This window comes from Nilaparvata lugens, unplaced genomic scaffold (assembly GCF_014356525.2).
Source record: "Nilaparvata lugens isolate BPH unplaced genomic scaffold, ASM1435652v1 scaffold5894, whole genome shotgun sequence".
NCBI lineage: Eukaryota > Metazoa > Arthropoda > Insecta > Hemiptera > Delphacidae > Nilaparvata > Nilaparvata lugens.
The window spans coordinates 1-17800 of record NW_024091670.1 but is presented as its reverse complement, the minus strand read 5'-3'; the positions used below and the strand labels follow the sequence as shown (position 1 = coordinate 17800).

Genomic DNA, 17800 nt, shown 5'->3' with positions numbered 1-17800 from the left:
ATACATCGAAAAAGAGAGAAGTGCTCTCGGTGAAGTTTGGCAGTAGACTGACTAAAAGTACTATGATCGAGCATTACAATGGAATACAGCGTCAGCAATAATATTAGGTGTTACCAGATGTAACTCCTCCCCCCTAAGAGTGAAGCTGCCCTCAGCTTCAAAGAGATAAAAACATATATTATATTTAAGTATTATAAACTAAGTACATGGTAGTCTGGGCATATTTGTTCTGGTTCACGCTGTACAGTATCATTTTCAACTTCAGATTTACAACACATTAGGTTACAAAGTTTGTGCCAGATAAAACAGCCGTTTGAGAAATATTATAACAATCAATAAAATTACAGTAAAAATAAGCAAAGAATAATACATAGGTTTCGATTGTCGGTCAGAGGTAACTCATCTAGAACATCAAGTTTTTGAAAATTTATATTAGCAATATGTACTTGATCAAAGTTGAGGTTGGATAGTCGTTTTTTTTTCTACAAATTCAGTTGGAAGTACAATTTCGTTTTCCCAAAATATATTTGGTTTGTAGTAACCAATCAGTGTTTCTGAGCTATTAATTTTCAACAATTGCGTTTTCTTATTAAGAAAAAGAGTAATATTCTTGTTCACATCAGTATTCAGAACCATACATGTACTAAAATTAAATAATATAAAACTATCAACTATTTCTACATATTTTATGAAAGAATCTCCGTCTCTCAAAACTACCTTACTACATCCGTCTAGAGTCCTATCATTTAATAATTGCTCAATACATATATCATTAAGTTCGCTTACTGTACTACAATAATAATCATCATAATGAGTTCACAATTTCCAGAAAATAATTTGTCATTTCGAAGAACAAAAGAAGGATGTGCAATAGTTGTTAAAATTTCGTTACCGACAATGACAGGATAAGACAATAGAAAAAACGTTTCATAAACAGTTGACAATAGCGGTACGTCCACAAAATATGAAATATGGTCTTTAAATATTCCACAATGTACTTTGCTTAGTTTCCATAACACACTAATTTTATTTGAAATAAAGCTGACATTTGAGTTTTTTTGTAGGAGAAAAGATCATCATGAGAAATAATAGAAGAATGCAGTATTTTCAATTTACAAAATTCGAGACTAGTTACAATGTCAGATATTTTATTATTCAGAAGCAGGAGCGAGTCGAATAACAAAGAGGATTGCTGATTCATTTCCATTCGGTTGGATTCATTGAACAAAGAATTAAAGTAATTGCTGATTTTTAGATTATTCGCTCTGATTACTTTCATCTCATTATTGAATTCGTTAATTAATTTCTGATTTACAGCAAATTGCTTGTCTACATTGTTACTAAGATGATATTCATTAGATTGGACTGTCTGCAAAATTTTGTCATTTCTTTCCTTATCATCAGCATCCATGTTCCCAGTGATCCACGAAATCGCGGATCCTAAACCATTAAAAAGACCTCTTTTCTGCCTATAATTAAAAGACTCGAATAGTGCTTTTACAGTGCTACAGAACTTTTCGAATCAAGACAAGTTGAACTCATGATTGCTGTGTTCAGAAATAAAAGTATTAATTCAACATCATATCTATGCTACTTTATTGTATATAACAATTGTAAATATATGATTGTTATGGTGACTTACTCAGTTATGTACATGCAGAAATTAAGCATATTTTTAATAACACAGTGTTATGATGTGGCAATTTAATATCTGGGTAGAATGGATCCCTGCAAGCCATCCAACATTTTTGAAAATGTATCTTTTCATAAGCAACAGATGCTCTTTTTCATCTTTTCAAAAGCAACTTGTTGCATCCGAAAAGATATACAAGGAGCATTTCGGAGTTACGTCCTTTTAGCACAACACAGCCTATCAGCTGACATTCGTTCAACAAGCTCTTTCCATTGTTGGTGATACGTTGCAGCTCTCTCATTCATGAAGAATCTCTGTGTGTAGGGAGCTTCCTCCATCTAGGGATCTAGGGTCTCTAAAGCCTGATGTTTTTGCAACGCCGTAATTATTTCCTTGCCTATATGCCGTTTCAAAGCTATGGGATGCGTACTGTACAACATATATGAATATACTAAAACCCTAAATTCCGTCCTGCATATATAGTATATAGATAAACGTGACGTGTGGTTAATGTGGTAATTTGTTGTTTGCAGGGTTTGTTGGAGGCGAACGACATCCACAACAATGGGATAGCGGGGTTCGGGCGCCAACCCGACAGTGACAGTGGTGCACTGCGAGATCCACCACGGACAGACGGGTGGCTTGTACGGGCTCGGCCAGTTCATCGACAACCGCATCCATTCCCACAGCAACCCCACCGCAACGAGATCTACAACGGCCATCAGGGTGGCGTCTTCATCTTGGGCGAAGGCCGCGGCTTGATCGAGCATAACAATATCTATGGTGAGTGAATTGCAAACATCACTATGTTATGCCTAGTCCTCAGTCGCTGGCCCGCGTTGGTCTTGCCATCTACACTGCAATGTGGCCAGTGCCCAATCAAGGCCAGCGTCAAACAATACATGCACAATGGAAACTCGGCTAGAATCGTGACGTCAAAATCCGCCATCTTGAAAGAAAGCCAATCTAGCCAGTGCCGCCCAGAGTGGCAATGATTTAGCCAGTTCTTCTGTCCTATTACATCAGCTGTTCAACTTTGTCGCCTTGACAAAATGTAGCTTGTATCAGAATTTATAAGAGTTTTTCCAATCACTTGATAAATCAAAATTATTCATTATATCACAAATATTTTATTCGATAATTTATTAGATACTCATTTACACAGAAAAATCAGCAAAACAAACGACAAAACAGGCATTGGTTGACTAGTGTGGATGGGTGGTTTGGCCTTCATTGGCCTACGGTGGGGGGCTGGCCTCCGCTCGAGAAAAATTGGAGCGATGGCCAATGAAGGCCAGCGCTGGCAAACTACCCATCGACACACTGGCGGTGGTCATCATTGGGCCAACATGTGGCTGCGGCATAAGGACCCTTATTACTGCCTTGGCGGCTCCACCGGTTTATTACCGCGTGTCAGCGCGTTCTACTGACTGCTACAAGTCACCACCAGGTTCTAGTGGTCGGTGATATCTGTATTCGCCTCACTTGTTTGTGCTGTCCACGTTGGCAGCAGATGATGTCGAATCGATGACATGAATCATTTTGTAGTGGGATAGCTCTAGGTGAACTAGAGACTCGACTGCACTGGATATAGAGTGCTGTCTTTGAGTCTTTCAACCGGCTCACCCTGAGGGTTGAAGGTTGGGGCCGGCAACGATAAGATAGCCTTGGATGCAGTAGCTAGATTTTAGGAGTTGATAAGTGACGTCGTTCGGCCCCTCGAAATAAACTCCTAATAGCCTCTCTTATTTGGAAAGTCCAGAAAGTTGGTTATGTATTATAATTTAAACCATTTATTCATTAATGCTCATGTTTTCCTAGTTTTATCCCAACCTAGCAAATAATAACAGTTTAGTTTGTTGAAACATCAACTTGATAAATAGCCTACTTCTAATGATAAATCTATAATATAATAAAGGAAGGAATCGGCTTATACATGTTGGGGATAGGAAATACACAAACGACGCATCATCACGTCTCAACTACTCAACTGATTAACTTGAAATGTTGCTTATAGATTCTTTATTTACTGAGGATGGTTATAGGCCTTTTTTAAATCGTTCAAGATCTCAGTAGGTAGATTTTGTAAAGTTTTCAGTTGCCAGGGTTCACGGGTTACACCTGCTAATGGACAATTATTTGCTCTTTAAATATGAGTGCTCTACAGTAAGATTGTAAACTTTAATTATATGTGTCTGTTTTTGCAGTGACTCAATGTGGATTGTGAAGACACAGAAGGGGACGCATTTGGATCTTGAATCATGAATGTTGAATCTTGATGCTCACAGAAAAGGAAGTCAACCAGACAGGTGGGACACACAACTTAAGTTACTTATTCTCAGTTATAATTAAGTATACTTACTTCTTACTAAGTTAATAGCTACTTACGTACAACTTAATAGTTGCTACAGTACCCTTTTCTGGCTATCAAGTTTGTTAGTGGCTCAATTCAGGGCAGTATTTTATCACCAACTCTATGTAATATATCTATTTTGATGATCTGGTAGTATCCGAATCGAAATACTTCTACTACTAATTGAAAAATTGCACTATAGTGTTCGATTTTGATGACACTACAGTCTAAATTTTGAATAATAGTTATTAAAAACTATTACCCACGTTTAGAGCGCTTTCGATTTTCAAATCCATTTTTAACACACATTAATAACTATTATTCAAAAATTGGACTGTAGTGTCGTCAAAAATACGAGTAGATCAAAATTGAATTATCAACTAGCAGTTGGTCATGGATAGTGAAATAGATGAGTACTATAGTGAGGTCTATAGAGTAATATAGAATCTTGGCCCACAGATATTCGTAAATTGGGAAACACAACTTTAAAAATATAACATTGAAATATTGAAATATTATTTGCAGGATTGAGACCACAATAGGAGGCATAAAGTCCCTTGATAATTTTGAAAACAGAGACGTTATAGTGAGGTCCACGTTATAATGGCAGTGGAGGAAAGTAGGAGAACAACGTTGCCAATTATCTGCCTTGCCACTGCCTTCTGAAGAGGATAGCTTGGTCAATTTTACCACCAACTTTGGTCAATATCTATTGTTAGTTCCTAAAGGTAGGTAGTGGAGAAAAATAGAAGAACAACATTGCCAATAATTATACATAAATATCAGATGTACTGGTATCAGCTATCCTCTTCAAAAGACAGAGAATTGGCAACGTTGTTCTTCTATTTTTCTAGTGGAGAAAGATAGGAGAACAGTAGGGCCGATTCTGTACCTTCTATAGAGGATAGCTGATACCGTTAAGCCTATATCTGATCTGATATCAACTGTTCATTCTTGTTAAAAATAATTAATTATATTTCATTTGGGATTCCATCCCTTCCAGTTAGGCCGCAACTCCACCTCAGCATCTTCATTTCAGTGACCTCCAGTCTGTGTTCATGGGCTTTCTTAACTGCCCAGGCCTCCGCTCCGTATGTCAACGCGGGCCGCACGACACGACTGTTTTATAGATTTTGCCCTTAAGTTTTTCATTCCTTCTATCACAAAGTATTGCAGTCATTTTCCTCCAATTCATCAATTAATTTACTAGATGTGCTATTTCGTTGGCCTGTTCTCCGTCTGCATCAAAGGTTGAGCCCAGCTAATAAGAGTATAGAAACTCTAACTTGTACTAAACATGATTATTTCAAGTATGCATTGTGATGATCTATGAATTAATTTCTATTATACATTATTCATTATCTCATTTCCATTTTCATATGATGTGTCTGATAATTCGTGAACTGTGATTCCATTCATTCATCTGTGAATTTATTATATTGTCATCCAATTTATCTATGTTCTGTTACAGGCTCTGGAAATTGATGAAATGGAACAAATTATTTGGACAAGACACTAGAAAAATTCTACTCGGTCGGTTTTGTAATCATACCTCAAGATACTTGCGAGATCTTCGTCTGCACTGCACTAGCATTTCAGGTAATTATCCAACTAGCCTACTATTTTGTATTCATTTCAGTGACAAATATTCATTTGTACCGTAAATGAATAAATGAATAGCCTATCACAACTGAAATAGAGAGCAAACCTTTGTTTAGGAGGAAATTAAAAGACTCGAATAGTGCTTTTACAGTGCTACAGAACTTTTCGAATCAAGACAAGTTGAACTCATGATTGCTGTGTTCAGAAATAAATGTATTAATACAACGTTATATGTATGCTACTTTATTGTATATGACAATTGTAAATATTGGTGACATACTCAGTTATGCAGAAATAAAGGTTATAATTATTATTAAATACGTCCGTTCTTTAGACCTCACCGCTCGGTGAGTGGTACCATAGATATAGATAGCATAATTAGAAGTGCCATAGTAGAGGGCGTCTATGTGACGCTGGTAGTCTCTCATACTGTGCCGTTCTTACAATCTCACCCGTCCAAAACAGTAATAATTGACAGTAGTCGACAGTAGAACTTCCGTCAGGAACTCCACACTAATAAAAAGCCATTCGTATATTTAATACTGTATACTATAATATTATTATATGGGCTGGAATATACTACCACCGTTTGTATGTGTTTCGTATGACAAAAGTGTGTGAAGGAATGTCTAAAACTTGGGAATTCCAGTCGCGATGCAAATCATTCATTCATTCACTATTATAATTTTTACCACACTTGATTGTTTCTTTTCAGCCATTGGTGATAAGATGCTAAAACAACCATGCCATTGGCGGTATTCGAACCCACAACCAGCACAACGCAGCCATAGCAGCTGCTTTAGGCCGGATTGTATTTTTAATTATTTAAAAACTATTTAAACAATAGATACCAAATCCTCCAAATTGCTAATAAAACCAGCCTTGATTATAGTCTTGCACAGGGAACAGTCCTGTCTCCGATTCTCTTCCTAATCTACATGAATGATCTTCCCAAGTTAGAATTAAAAAATTGAGTGTCAATCGCTTTTGCCGATGACACTTGATTGTTATTCAAGGGAGCCAATTGGGTGGATACTAAGAAAGCAGCAGAATCCGGGCTCAAAATAGTGAAATCCTGGTTCTACTTCTTCCTCACCCCCTGTTTCTCTTCCCGATATTTTCAATGCATGTTAGTTAACATAACTAAGTTGCATGTTATCCCTTTATGATTTTCTTGCATTATTGTTAGTCATTGAACACTCAGCATCTGTGCTCAGGTTTTTTCAAACCTTGCAGGGACTTGGTTTAATATATCTATATTATTTATCCTATTTGATGGAATTTCATTTTTCATTTTATATTGTATTTTAGTTTTTTATAATCATTGTTATTGTAATTATGTTTTTGGGGAAAATGAAGATTTGATTTGATTTACAGTCGTCGCCGCCGCACCACGATCACTCGGCGGCATCCACATCTAGTGGTGGTGGATCTACATGCAAGGCGCATGCGCACTACCACTGGATGTGGATGCTGGATGAGTTGGGCAACCTCGGCCGCTCCAGTACCAACTGCCCGACCAGGTGTTGCTAACCATATTCGGCTACTTGCTGTCGGTTTCAGGGCATCAGCTCTGGTAAGTAGCAAATTAACAATAATTATCTGTGGTTTTATTGAATTATAATGTCGCATCCACACTATCGCCCAAGTGCGTACTAATGACGACGACCGCGAGAGTGTGGATGGGTGGTTTGCCAGTGCTGGCCTTGGTTGGCCTACGCTGGGCTGGCCGACGCTGGCCGACGTTGGGCCAATATGTAGCTACAACAGCTGAAACCATACAGGCTATACCTTACTATCATTCTCTAACTTATTGACTTGGACTCTTCAGGTATTATGTGTGTAGGTGTTGTGATCGAATTCCCATCTAGCTGTTAACCCTGTTGTCAATCTTCGGGGTGATTTACAGCATTTAATTTGGATTACTGTTTAGTAATAATCATTCATTATTTAGCATTTGAATAAAATGCAATTTCTCATGAATTTTCATCTGTAGACTGGCTGGCCGCTATGGCTTCGAATAAAATGAGCGCTGCTATCCAGAGATTGTCAGTTTGGTGTAAGCGTGAGCATACCTGACGCTGACTAGCAATTAGGGTTCGATTCCCGGGCTGGCAAATAATTTCTAGATAGTAGCTCTCATCGAATTTCCATCCAGCTGTTAACCCTGTTGTCAATATGTGCAGTAGCACAAGTATTCGGGGTGATTTACAGCATTTAATTTGGATTTTCGTTTAGTAATAACTATTCATTAATTAGCATTTGAATAAATGCAATTTGTCATTAATTCCCATCCAGCTGTATATACCGTACTCATGGATGAATATAATAATATATAGCCTATCTATAGATATCTATCTATGTGAAGGCCATCCCACACCGCCGTAGCGTAGCTTGTAATACGTTTTTGAAAAACGTAGCCGACATATTTCCTAATGTTAGCCAATCTGTCCATTTGAATCTGGCATGGCATAATAATAATATTCGTATGGCTTTTATTGGTGGGGAGTTCCTGACGGAAGTTTCTCCTCGCCTGAATATATATCATTTAAGCCGTCAATGGGCCTCACGACTGTCATACTTCAGCCGTGACCGACAGTTTAACGTGCCCATCCAATTTAACTTGAGGAGATAGAACAGCTACGTCTTCCGAAGACTTATTTCAATAGGCATTTTACGAGGTGTTTCCTAAGCGACGGCTCTACGATTCTACCCGAGCGACATTGTAGGCTAGTCTATAAGTCGGCAGGTCAGGATTGGTTGGTTGCTCCGTTTGGGTTGCTGCTAGTGAGGTCCACGTTATAATTGCACTAGAAAACAAAGAAAACAGCGTTGCCAGAGGATAGCTGCTGTTACTGCTATAGGCCTATCTCATGTCATATTAACAACTGTTCATTCTTGTTTAAAATAATCAATTATGTTTTATTCGTCAAGGAAATACACATTCCAATGATTAAACAATAGGTGATAAAATTTGATTATTCATTTATTTTTCTAAACACTATAATCATAATAAAATTATGACGATGGAGGAAGAACTAGGCAGAGCCTGTACCATTTCTCTTCCAAATTTTGATAGAAAGTTGATGTTTTCCAAAGAAATAATTGAGATTAAATATTTTGTTCATCAATTATATTATTCTATATTGTTAAAACACGATCTGGCGACGTTGAGGAGCTAGAGAAGGATAGAGAAGGATCTGCTTTGTCGAATGATAGACACGGTTGGCAATACCAATGTTAATTAATAATACTGCCATTATAACGTGGACCTCATGTATGTAAATTGTTATGTATTTTTTATTTCTGCACTTTTTTGTAATTGATTTGAAATCCAGGTTATATGCTTCTTTTATTAAAATGTTTATATTGTTTTGTTCAAAAGGCAAATACATTGATTCGGATTTGTTTCAGTAGTTGACCGCAGTGTCTTTTATATTATCTGTTTCAGTTGGGGCAAACTGAGCCGCTTCGGCGAGCGGGCCAATAATTTCAACATTGTTTCAATTCCAAGTTGATTGTTTTGAATTAATATAGTCTACTGTTACAGAGAGACTATGCCTTTTGAAAATATAAACGGTTACCTGATAAGTACCTTAATTTGTGTTATGAAATATGATTGATATCCAACTATTTAATAAATTTCTCAATTTGAAAGATTCAAATGATATTATTTCGATTATTTACTTGCCCACCAAGTGCAGTTTTCTCGGTGAAAGCTTAAACCGAATTGGATCAGCTGGTGTGTTTTAATATCAATTAAACTTAACATGGATTTAATTCATATTAAGCCGACATTTGGTTCAAACTGGTACTGTGAAAACGGCTTTTAAATCGTTAGAATTATTCAAGTAATTAGTATGGTGATTATTATCATAGAAAAAATATATCATAAGAAGATAACTCTATGGTATAGATTGTTCATGTTTCTTTGTGCGTTTTAAAACAGTAAAGAAAAAAGTATCTCAGGTTTGGCTGAAATTTGCACCATAGATGAAGCTTTATCTGAGAAATGTCTGAGCCAAATTTGGCACCCCCAGCTACTATACAGGGTGAGTTATGCAGCTTCAAACGTAAAATTTGCAAATTTTCAAACGGTGAGGAATTTTGCAAATCGGATTCCAGATTCATGTTCCTCTCATCAAAGAGCATAAGGTCACGAAGTTAGAGCGATTTTGATTTTTCACAAAAAAATTAGATAAACCATGGATTTTATGAAAAATGCGAATGTGCCAGATTCGGTTGATATTCGAACTATGGAAAGAGGTTGACTCAACAAGTGATAGATAAATGTCTTTTATTTTCATTTTATAACATTACAAATGATGTGGGCGAAGTTGAGGCAATAAGAGCCCCCCTTTTCCACTTGACCCACAAGTATGGGTCTGTTTGTGTAAATGGCAGAAGATAAGAAAAGATTCATTGAACAATTGACAAGTTTACTTGATAGAATACTTGACAATTATATAGTCTAAAATAAGAACTTAGTCAAAAATAACAGATTAAACTAGCTGACGTACAAACAACTCTAAAGTAATTTTTCACTAAGTTACCAAGAGGGATTATTAACTATGGAATGAGAAAGAAATCAATAAAAATGCTTACTTTCTTGATCAGATTTATTATAGTTTTTAGTATAAAAGATTTTTTTTCAAAGAGCAAAGAATAAAGAGTTAACCTGATTTCAAAATCTCAGTCCAAGTAAACTGAAGATCAGTAGTAAATTATACAAGAAAATTTACAATAATCAAAAATATAATAGCTGTAAATTCTGCTCAAAATAAGATCTAGTTGCACGAAATTTGTTTAATAACTGATTAAATTATTAGATTTTTCTGTATTAGCTGTTATGCTACTATAGCGGTGACTGAGGACTCTATAGATTTGTTTCTATAAGTATTTCAGAAGAAGTTGCTGTTGTGGGCTGTACAACTCGCTTTCCTGATAGATTTCCCTTTAAGAATCTGATCTGTTTCATTTTCATGATGGCCTATGGGCTATGTGAGATAATGGGATGATGTTCCAGTAATTTAACCATAACTATTGAACGGTTCATCAGAGCCTTATTTTGTAGCAAACGTTGTTGTAGAATATAACATTTTTCTCATCATCATATACCGTAGTTGAAAATTTTGTCACTGCAATTAATAAATTCAAACTGAGAGATTTAATGCTTCAAAAAAAGCAGGACCGCATCTCTAGTAGAATTTTCCCTAGTTTTTATATCTCTAACTTTTGTTAGCTTCATAGTAGCTTTGTACGCATGAGGACCTTTTTTGTATAATATCAAATTGACTGTTGAGTAACAAGTTCTAATTACTAACTAAAGTCAAGAGTAAAGAGCTATTTTATTCGATTTTCAATATAATCATTATATACCGTAGTTAGTAGGTATAGCATAAAGTTTACTTTAGTTCTGTTCATAGATAGCATACAGCTTTTGAATTTGCCGGTTGATAACCTAGTTTGAATTTGCCGGTGAGCCAACATGATAATGATGTTTCAAAACCTTTTGAATAATATAGAATGAAGAGTGAATCTTTTTATGAATAATTCTTTCAAACGTAATAAAGACATTAATCTATAGTTATAAAATTCCTTATCTATAAAAAATCATTTGAGAACCATTGAATGTCGATATTTTTTCCAAATGTTTCAATCAAAAGTACTTATATATATTCCCAACTTTTCAATGAATAATGGTATAAATCAACTAGAAAATATATTTGAAACTTTTAAAATAATTATTTGAATATCATAATTCTAATTTGATGATAGATATACTTAATTATTTTCTATTATTTTTTTGCGTTGTGTAGTGGTACGGCTGGCTACCTGCTGTTGAAGCTAATCAGCTGTTTGATGATCATTATTTTTTTCAACTATGAATTGCGTTAATAGTGCTTCCAATAAACAGGATAATTTGATACATCAGAGAAATAATTTAAATATTTTATTTGAACGTATCAATTGTTAATACATAATTATTTTTTCATTATTATTTTGCGGTGTGTAGTGGTACAGCTGGTTACCAAAATCCGTCTCCATCGAGGTCAGTTACGTTGCAAGCACGCGTTGCATTTTTACCTCCTGTGTTCTTCTGAAACCCTGGTATTGGTTTTTGATTTTCCTATCTCTCCAATGTTAAATTTTTGGTTCAAGTGATACAGAATGACGTCAGGGTGATACAGAGATACAGAACGGCGTCCATCTTTGATTTGATACAGATATTATCATCTCTACAGAGGATGAAATCCATAAATAAATATTATTTGAATAATTCTCTATTATATCAGTGTTTAATGATATTTAGATAGTTTTTAATATTGGTTTCAATTGACCTACAGATTTTTTGGTTATTTTTTTTTGACTGAAAATTGTACTCAACTCAAAATGAATTGAGGTTATGAAAATATTAACCATCGATAACCAATTTTTGGAATTTTTAGTCTGAATCTAAATTTAAAAGAGGAATAGGACAGTTTTTATCTCATCTCTCCGATCATTTTGATTTAAATTATATGTGGAAATAATTAAAGAATGAAACTGTTAATTTGGTAAACAGATACAGGAATTTGGAGGTTAGCCTATTTATATTTAGCATATTTTCCTAGTTTTATCCCAACCTAGCAAATAATAACAGTTTAGCTTGTTAGAACGACAACTTGGTAAGTACCGGTAAACCTAATGATAAATCTATAATGTAATAATGGAAAGAATCGGCTTGTACACGTAGGGGATAGGATATTTTTCAATGACGCATCATCCCCAGGAGACGTCTCCACCGTTCAGCTGCTTTTGTGATAATGCATATTATAATTTGAATGAATTTATGATTGATTATTTAAATTTTTATTGAAAGTGGTCACTGTTTTATTTGCCATTCGAATAGTTGTTCTGTAATTATGTGTATTGAATACAATGAATGAAACAGAAGGTATTGGAGGTATCTCCAATAGGTCGAGTTTGTGAAGTTTTCAGTTAGTCCCTAGCAAAGCATGGGTTACCTGCTGTTGGTAATATTTTGTTTTTTTATTTGACCACTCTACAGTAAGATTGTACACAATAATAATATCGTGGGTCTGTTTTTGCAGTTGCTTGGTATGGATTGTAAGACACAGAAGAAGACGCATTTAGATGTTTTTGGATCTTGAATCTTGATGCTCACAGAAAAGCAAGTCAACCAGACAGGTGAGTCACACAACATTAGTATACTTTTACTCAAGTAGGCCTATACTTACTTAGTTACTTACAACTTAATAGTTGCTACAATACTATTTTCTGGCTATCAAGTTTGTCAGTGGCTCAATTCAGGGCAGTATTCCACCACCAATTCAATTCAATACTAGCAGATAACCCGTGCACCGCAATGGGCTAATTAAAAATTTAACAGACTTAAAACTTGACCTACCTTAATCTTGGAGAATAAGCTAATAGGCTAATATTCTTTTATATTAAAAGAATTAATATAACCATCCACGGTGAATAATTAATAATCTATATGCAAATTGTCAAGTTAATCAGTCCAGTAGTTGAGGCGTAATGCTTGATACTTGTAGATATCCCACTAGTAGCGCGACAGCGCCGTGGTCGTCCCTGCGGAACACACCGTCATCATAGAATTCGTGCAGGCTATAGTAAGGCTTTTGTTGTAAGTGTCTCTTCTGGAGGTCCTTGAAGGTGCCTATGCTTTTGATATTTTTTATTTCTTCTTCTGGGAGATGGTTGTAAATCCTGCTGCATCTGGTTGTAAATCTGGGCCCCTCTTGCGCCAGTCCAGTTCTCACTGTCAGTATATGGGTGTCATTATGTCGTCTTGTGTTGTATCCATGTATATGTTGGTTCCGTTGGAAATAATCCGGTCTTCTTTCAACCATCAGAGCTGATTCAAAGACAAGGGAGTGTTAGTATTCCAGTCTCAAAAAATAAAGTTTTGCAATGTGCCAGGTAGTTCTCATTGTTTATAATTCTAACGATCCTTTTCTGTAGGTGAAGAAGCATGATTTTTTCAAGTATGCATTGTGATGATCTATGAATTTCTATTATGCATTATTCATTATCTCATTTCTATTTTCATATGATGCGTCTGATAATTGGTGAACTGTGATTCCATTCATTCATCTGTGAATTTCTTATTTTTTCATCTAATTTATCTATGTTCTATTACAGGCTCTGAAAATTGATGAAATGGAACAAATTATTTGGACAAGACACTAGAAAAATTCTACTCGGTCGGTTTTGAAATCATACCTCAAGAAACTTGCGAGATCTTCGTCTGCACTGCACTAGCATTTCAGGTAACTATCCGAATAGCCTACTATTTTGTATTCATTTCAGTGACAAATATTCATTTGTACCGTAAATGAATAAATGAATATCACAACTGAAATAGAGAGCAAACCTTTGTTTAGGAGGAAATTAAAAGACTCGAATAGTGCTTTTACAGTGCTACAGAACTTTTCGAATCAAGACAAGTTGAACTCATGATTGCTGTGTTCAGAAATAAAAGTATTAATTCAACATCATATCTATGCTACTTTATTGTATATAACAATTGTAAATATATGATTGTTATGGTGACTTACTCAGTTATGTACATGCAGAAATTAAGCATATTTTTAATAACACAGTGTTATGATGTGGCAATTTAATATCTGGGTAGAATGGATCCCTGCAAGCCATTTTTTAAAAATATACAGCAATTTGACTCTTCACTGTTTATTAATGCTGCAGGCTCTTACTTTTCAAAGATATCTTGAATATATTAGATCTAATAAGCGATCTACATGAGCACTTACTAGAGAGTGTATTCAAGTTGATACCGGTCAGGCTTTTTATTTTAGGGAGCTTCCTCCATCTAGGGATCTAGGGTCTCTAAAGCCTGATGTTTTTGCATATATGTCCTGCATATATAGTATATAGATAAACGTGACGTGTGGTTAATGTGGTAATTTGTTGTTTGCAGGGTTTGTTGGAGGCGAACGACATCCACAACAATGGGATAGCGGGGTTCGGGCGCCAACCCGACAGTGACAGTGGTGCACTGCGAGATCCACCACGGACAGACGGGTGGCTTGTACGGGCTCGGCCAGTTCATCGACAACCGCATCCATTCCCACAGCAACCCCACCGCAACGAGATCTACAACGGCCATCAGGGTGGCGTCTTCATCTTGGGCGAAGGCCGCGGCTTGATCGAGCATAACAATATCTATGGTGAGTGAATTGCAAACATCACTATGTTATGCCTAGTCCTCAGTCGCTGGCCCGCGTTGGTCTTGCCATCTACACTGCAATGTGGCCAGTGCCCAATCAAGGCCAGCGTCAAACAATACATGCACAATGGAAACTCGGCTAGAATCGTGACGTCAAAATCCGCCATCTTGAAAGAAAGCCAATCTAGCCAGTGCCGCCCAGAGTGGCAATGATTTAGCCAGTTCTTCTGTCCTATTACATCAGCTGTTCAACTTTGTCGCCTTGACAAAATGTAGCTTGTATCAGAATTTATAAGAGTTTTTCCAATCACTTGATAAATCAAAATTATTCATTATATCACAAATATTTTATTCGATAATTTATTAGATACTCATTTACACAGAAAAATCAGCAAAACAAACGACAAAACAGGCATTGGTTGACTAGTGTGGATGGGTGGTTTGGCCTTCATTGGCCTACGGTGGGGGCTGGCCTCCGCTCGAGAAAAATTGGAGCGATGGCCAATGAAGGCCAGCGCTGGCAAACTACCCATCGACACACTGGCGGTGGTCATCATTGGGCCAACATGTGGCTGCGGCATAAGGACCCTTATTACTGCCTTGGCGGCTCCACCGGTTTATTACCGCGTGTCAGCGCGTTCTACTGACTGCTACAAGTCACCACCAGGTTTCTAGTGGTCGGTGATATCTGTATTCGCCTCACTTGTTTGTGCTGTCCACGTTGGCAGCAGATGATGTCGAATCGATGACATGAATCATTTTGTAGTGGGATAGCACTAGGTGAACTAGAGACTCGACTGCACTGGATATAGAGTGCTGTCTTTGAGTCTTTCAACCCGGCTCACCCTGAGGGTTGAAGGTTGGGGCCGGCAACGATAAGATAGCCTTGGATGCAGTAGCTAGATTTTAGGAGTTGATAAGTGACGTCGTTCGGCCCCTCGAAATAAACTCCTAATAGCCTCTCTTATTTGGAAAGTCCAGAAAGTTGGTTATGTATTATAATTTAAACCATTTATTCATTAATGCTCATGTTTTCCTAGTTTTATCCCAACCTAGCAAATAATAACAGTTTAGTTTGTTGAAACATCAACTTGATAAATAGCCTACTTCTAATGATAAATCTATAATATAATAAAGGAAGGAATCGGCTTATACATGTTGGGGATAGGAAATACACAAACGACGCATCATCACGTCTCAACTACTCAACTGATTAACTTGAAATGTTGCTTATAGATTCTTTATTTACTGAGGATGGTTATAGGCCTTTTTTAAATCGTTCAAGATCTCAGTAGGTAGATTTTGTAAAGTTTTCAGTTGCCAGGGTTCACGGGTTACACCTGCTAATGGACAATTATTTGCTCTTTAAATATGAGTGCTCTACAGTAAGATTGTAAACTTTAATTATATGTGTCTGTTTTTGCAGTGACTCAATGTGGATTGTGAAGACACAGAAGGGGACGCATTTGGATCTTGAATCATGAATGTTGAATCTTGATGCTCACAGAAAAGGAAGTCAACCAGACAGGTGGGACACACAACTTAAGTTACTTATTCTCAGTTATAATTAAGTATACTTACTTCTTACTAAGTTAATAGCTACTTACGTACAACTTAATAGTTGCTACAGTACCCTTTTCTGGCTATCAAGTTTGTTAGTGGCTCAATTCAGGGCAGTATTTTATCACCAACTCTATGTAATATATCTATTTTGATGATCTGGTAGTATCCGAATCGAAATACTTCTACTACTAATTGAAAAATTGCACTATAGTGTTCGATTTTGATGACACTACAGTCTAAATTTTGAATAATAGTTATTAAAAACTATTACCCACGTTTAGAGCGCTTTCGATTTTCAAATCCATTTTTAACACACATTAATAACTATTATTCAAAAATTGGACTGTAGTGTCGTCAAAAATACGAGTAGATCAAAATTGAATTATCAACTAGCAGTTGGTCATGGATAGTGAAATAGATGAGTACTATAGTGAGGTCTATAGAGTAATATAGAATCTTGGCCCACAGATATTCGTAAATTGGGAAACACAACTTTAAAAATATAACATTGAAATATTGAAATATTATTTGCAGGATTGAGACCACAATAGGAGGCATAAAGTCCCTTGATAATTTTGAAAACAGAGACGTTATAGTGAGGTCCACGTTATAATGGCAGTGGAGGAAAGTAGGAGAACAACGTTGCCAATTATCTGCCTTGCCACTGCCTTCTGAAGAGGATAGCTTGGTCAATTTTACCACCAACTTTGGTCAATATCTATAGTTAGTTCCTAAAGGTAGTGGAGAAAAATAGAAGAACAACATTGCCAATAATTATACATAAATATCAGATGTACTGGTATCAGCTATCCTCTTCAAAAGACAGAGAATTGGCAACGTTGTTCTTCTATTTTTCTAGTGGAGAAAGATAGGAGAACAGTAGGGCCGATTCTGTACCTTCTATAGAGGATAGCTGATACCGTTAAGCCTATATCTGATCTGATATCAACTGTTCATTCTTGTTAAAAATAATTAATTATATTTCATTTGGGATTCCATCCCTTCCAGTTAGGCCGCAACTCCACCTCAGCATCTTCATTTCAGTGACCTCCAGTCTGTGTTCATGGGCTTTCTTAACTGCCCAGGCCTCCGCTCCGTATGTCAACGCGGGCCGCACGACACGACTGTTTTATAGATTTTGCCCTTAAGTTTTTCATTCCTTCTATCACAAAGTATTGCAGTCATTTTCCTCCAATTCATCAATTAATTTACTAGATGTGCTATTTCGTTGGCCTGTTCTCCGTCTGCATCAAAGGTTGAGCCCAGCTAATAAGAGTATAGAAACTCTAACTTGTACTAAACATGATTATTTCAAGTATGCATTGTGATGATCTATGAATTAATTTCTATTATACATTATTCATTATCTCATTTCCATTTTCATATGATGTGTGTCTGAAATTCGTGAACTTGTGATTTCCATTCATTAAGCTGT

At 36.3% G+C, this 17800-nt stretch overlaps 1 protein-coding gene across 9 annotated transcripts; it reads left to right on the top strand.

The window, feature by feature from the left end:
- Window positions 1-2277: 2277 nt before the first annotated feature.
- Window positions 2278-17211, top strand: LOC120356131. Of its 9 annotated transcripts, none has more exons than XR_005573938.1 (6): window positions 11756-12169; window positions 12683-12779; window positions 13758-13885; window positions 14554-14803; window positions 16229-16330; window positions 16900-17115. XR_005573938.1 is itself a non-coding variant. In XM_039444974.1 (5 exons), the coding sequence occupies exons 2-4, from the start codon at window positions 3899-3901 to the stop codon at window positions 12740-12742; spliced, it is 303 nt and encodes a 100-aa protein (XP_039300908.1). In that variant the 5' UTR covers window positions 2278-2416; window positions 3841-3898; the 3' UTR covers window positions 12743-12779; window positions 14554-14751. The 9 variants fall into 9 exon arrangements, 4 of the variants coding, with proteins under 4 accessions (XP_039300908.1, XP_039300910.1, XP_039300911.1 ...); XR_005573939.1 differs by lacking the exon at window positions 11756-12169 and adding an exon at window positions 12233-12256; XR_005573937.1 differs by lacking the exons at window positions 11756-12169; window positions 12683-12779; window positions 16229-16330; window positions 16900-17115 and adding exons at window positions 2278-2416; window positions 3841-3942; window positions 6966-7164 and having other exon boundaries at window positions 14554-14751.
- The last annotated feature ends 589 nt before the right edge of the window (window positions 17212-17800 follow it).

Bases quoted from the DNA above. Each gene is read 5' to 3' on its own strand.
- LOC120356131 (XM_039444974.1), top strand. From the start codon at position 3,899: ATGTTGAATCTTGATGCTCACAGAAAAGGAAGTCAACCAGACAG. The intron at 3,943-6,965 runs GTGGGACACACA...TTTGATTTACAG, and splicing joins AAAGGAAGTCAACCAGACAG to TCGTCGCCGCCGCACCACGA. The intron at 7,165-12,682 runs GTAAGTAGCAAA...CTGTTTTTGCAG, and splicing joins GTTTCAGGGCATCAGCTCTG to TTGCTTGGTATGGATTGTAA.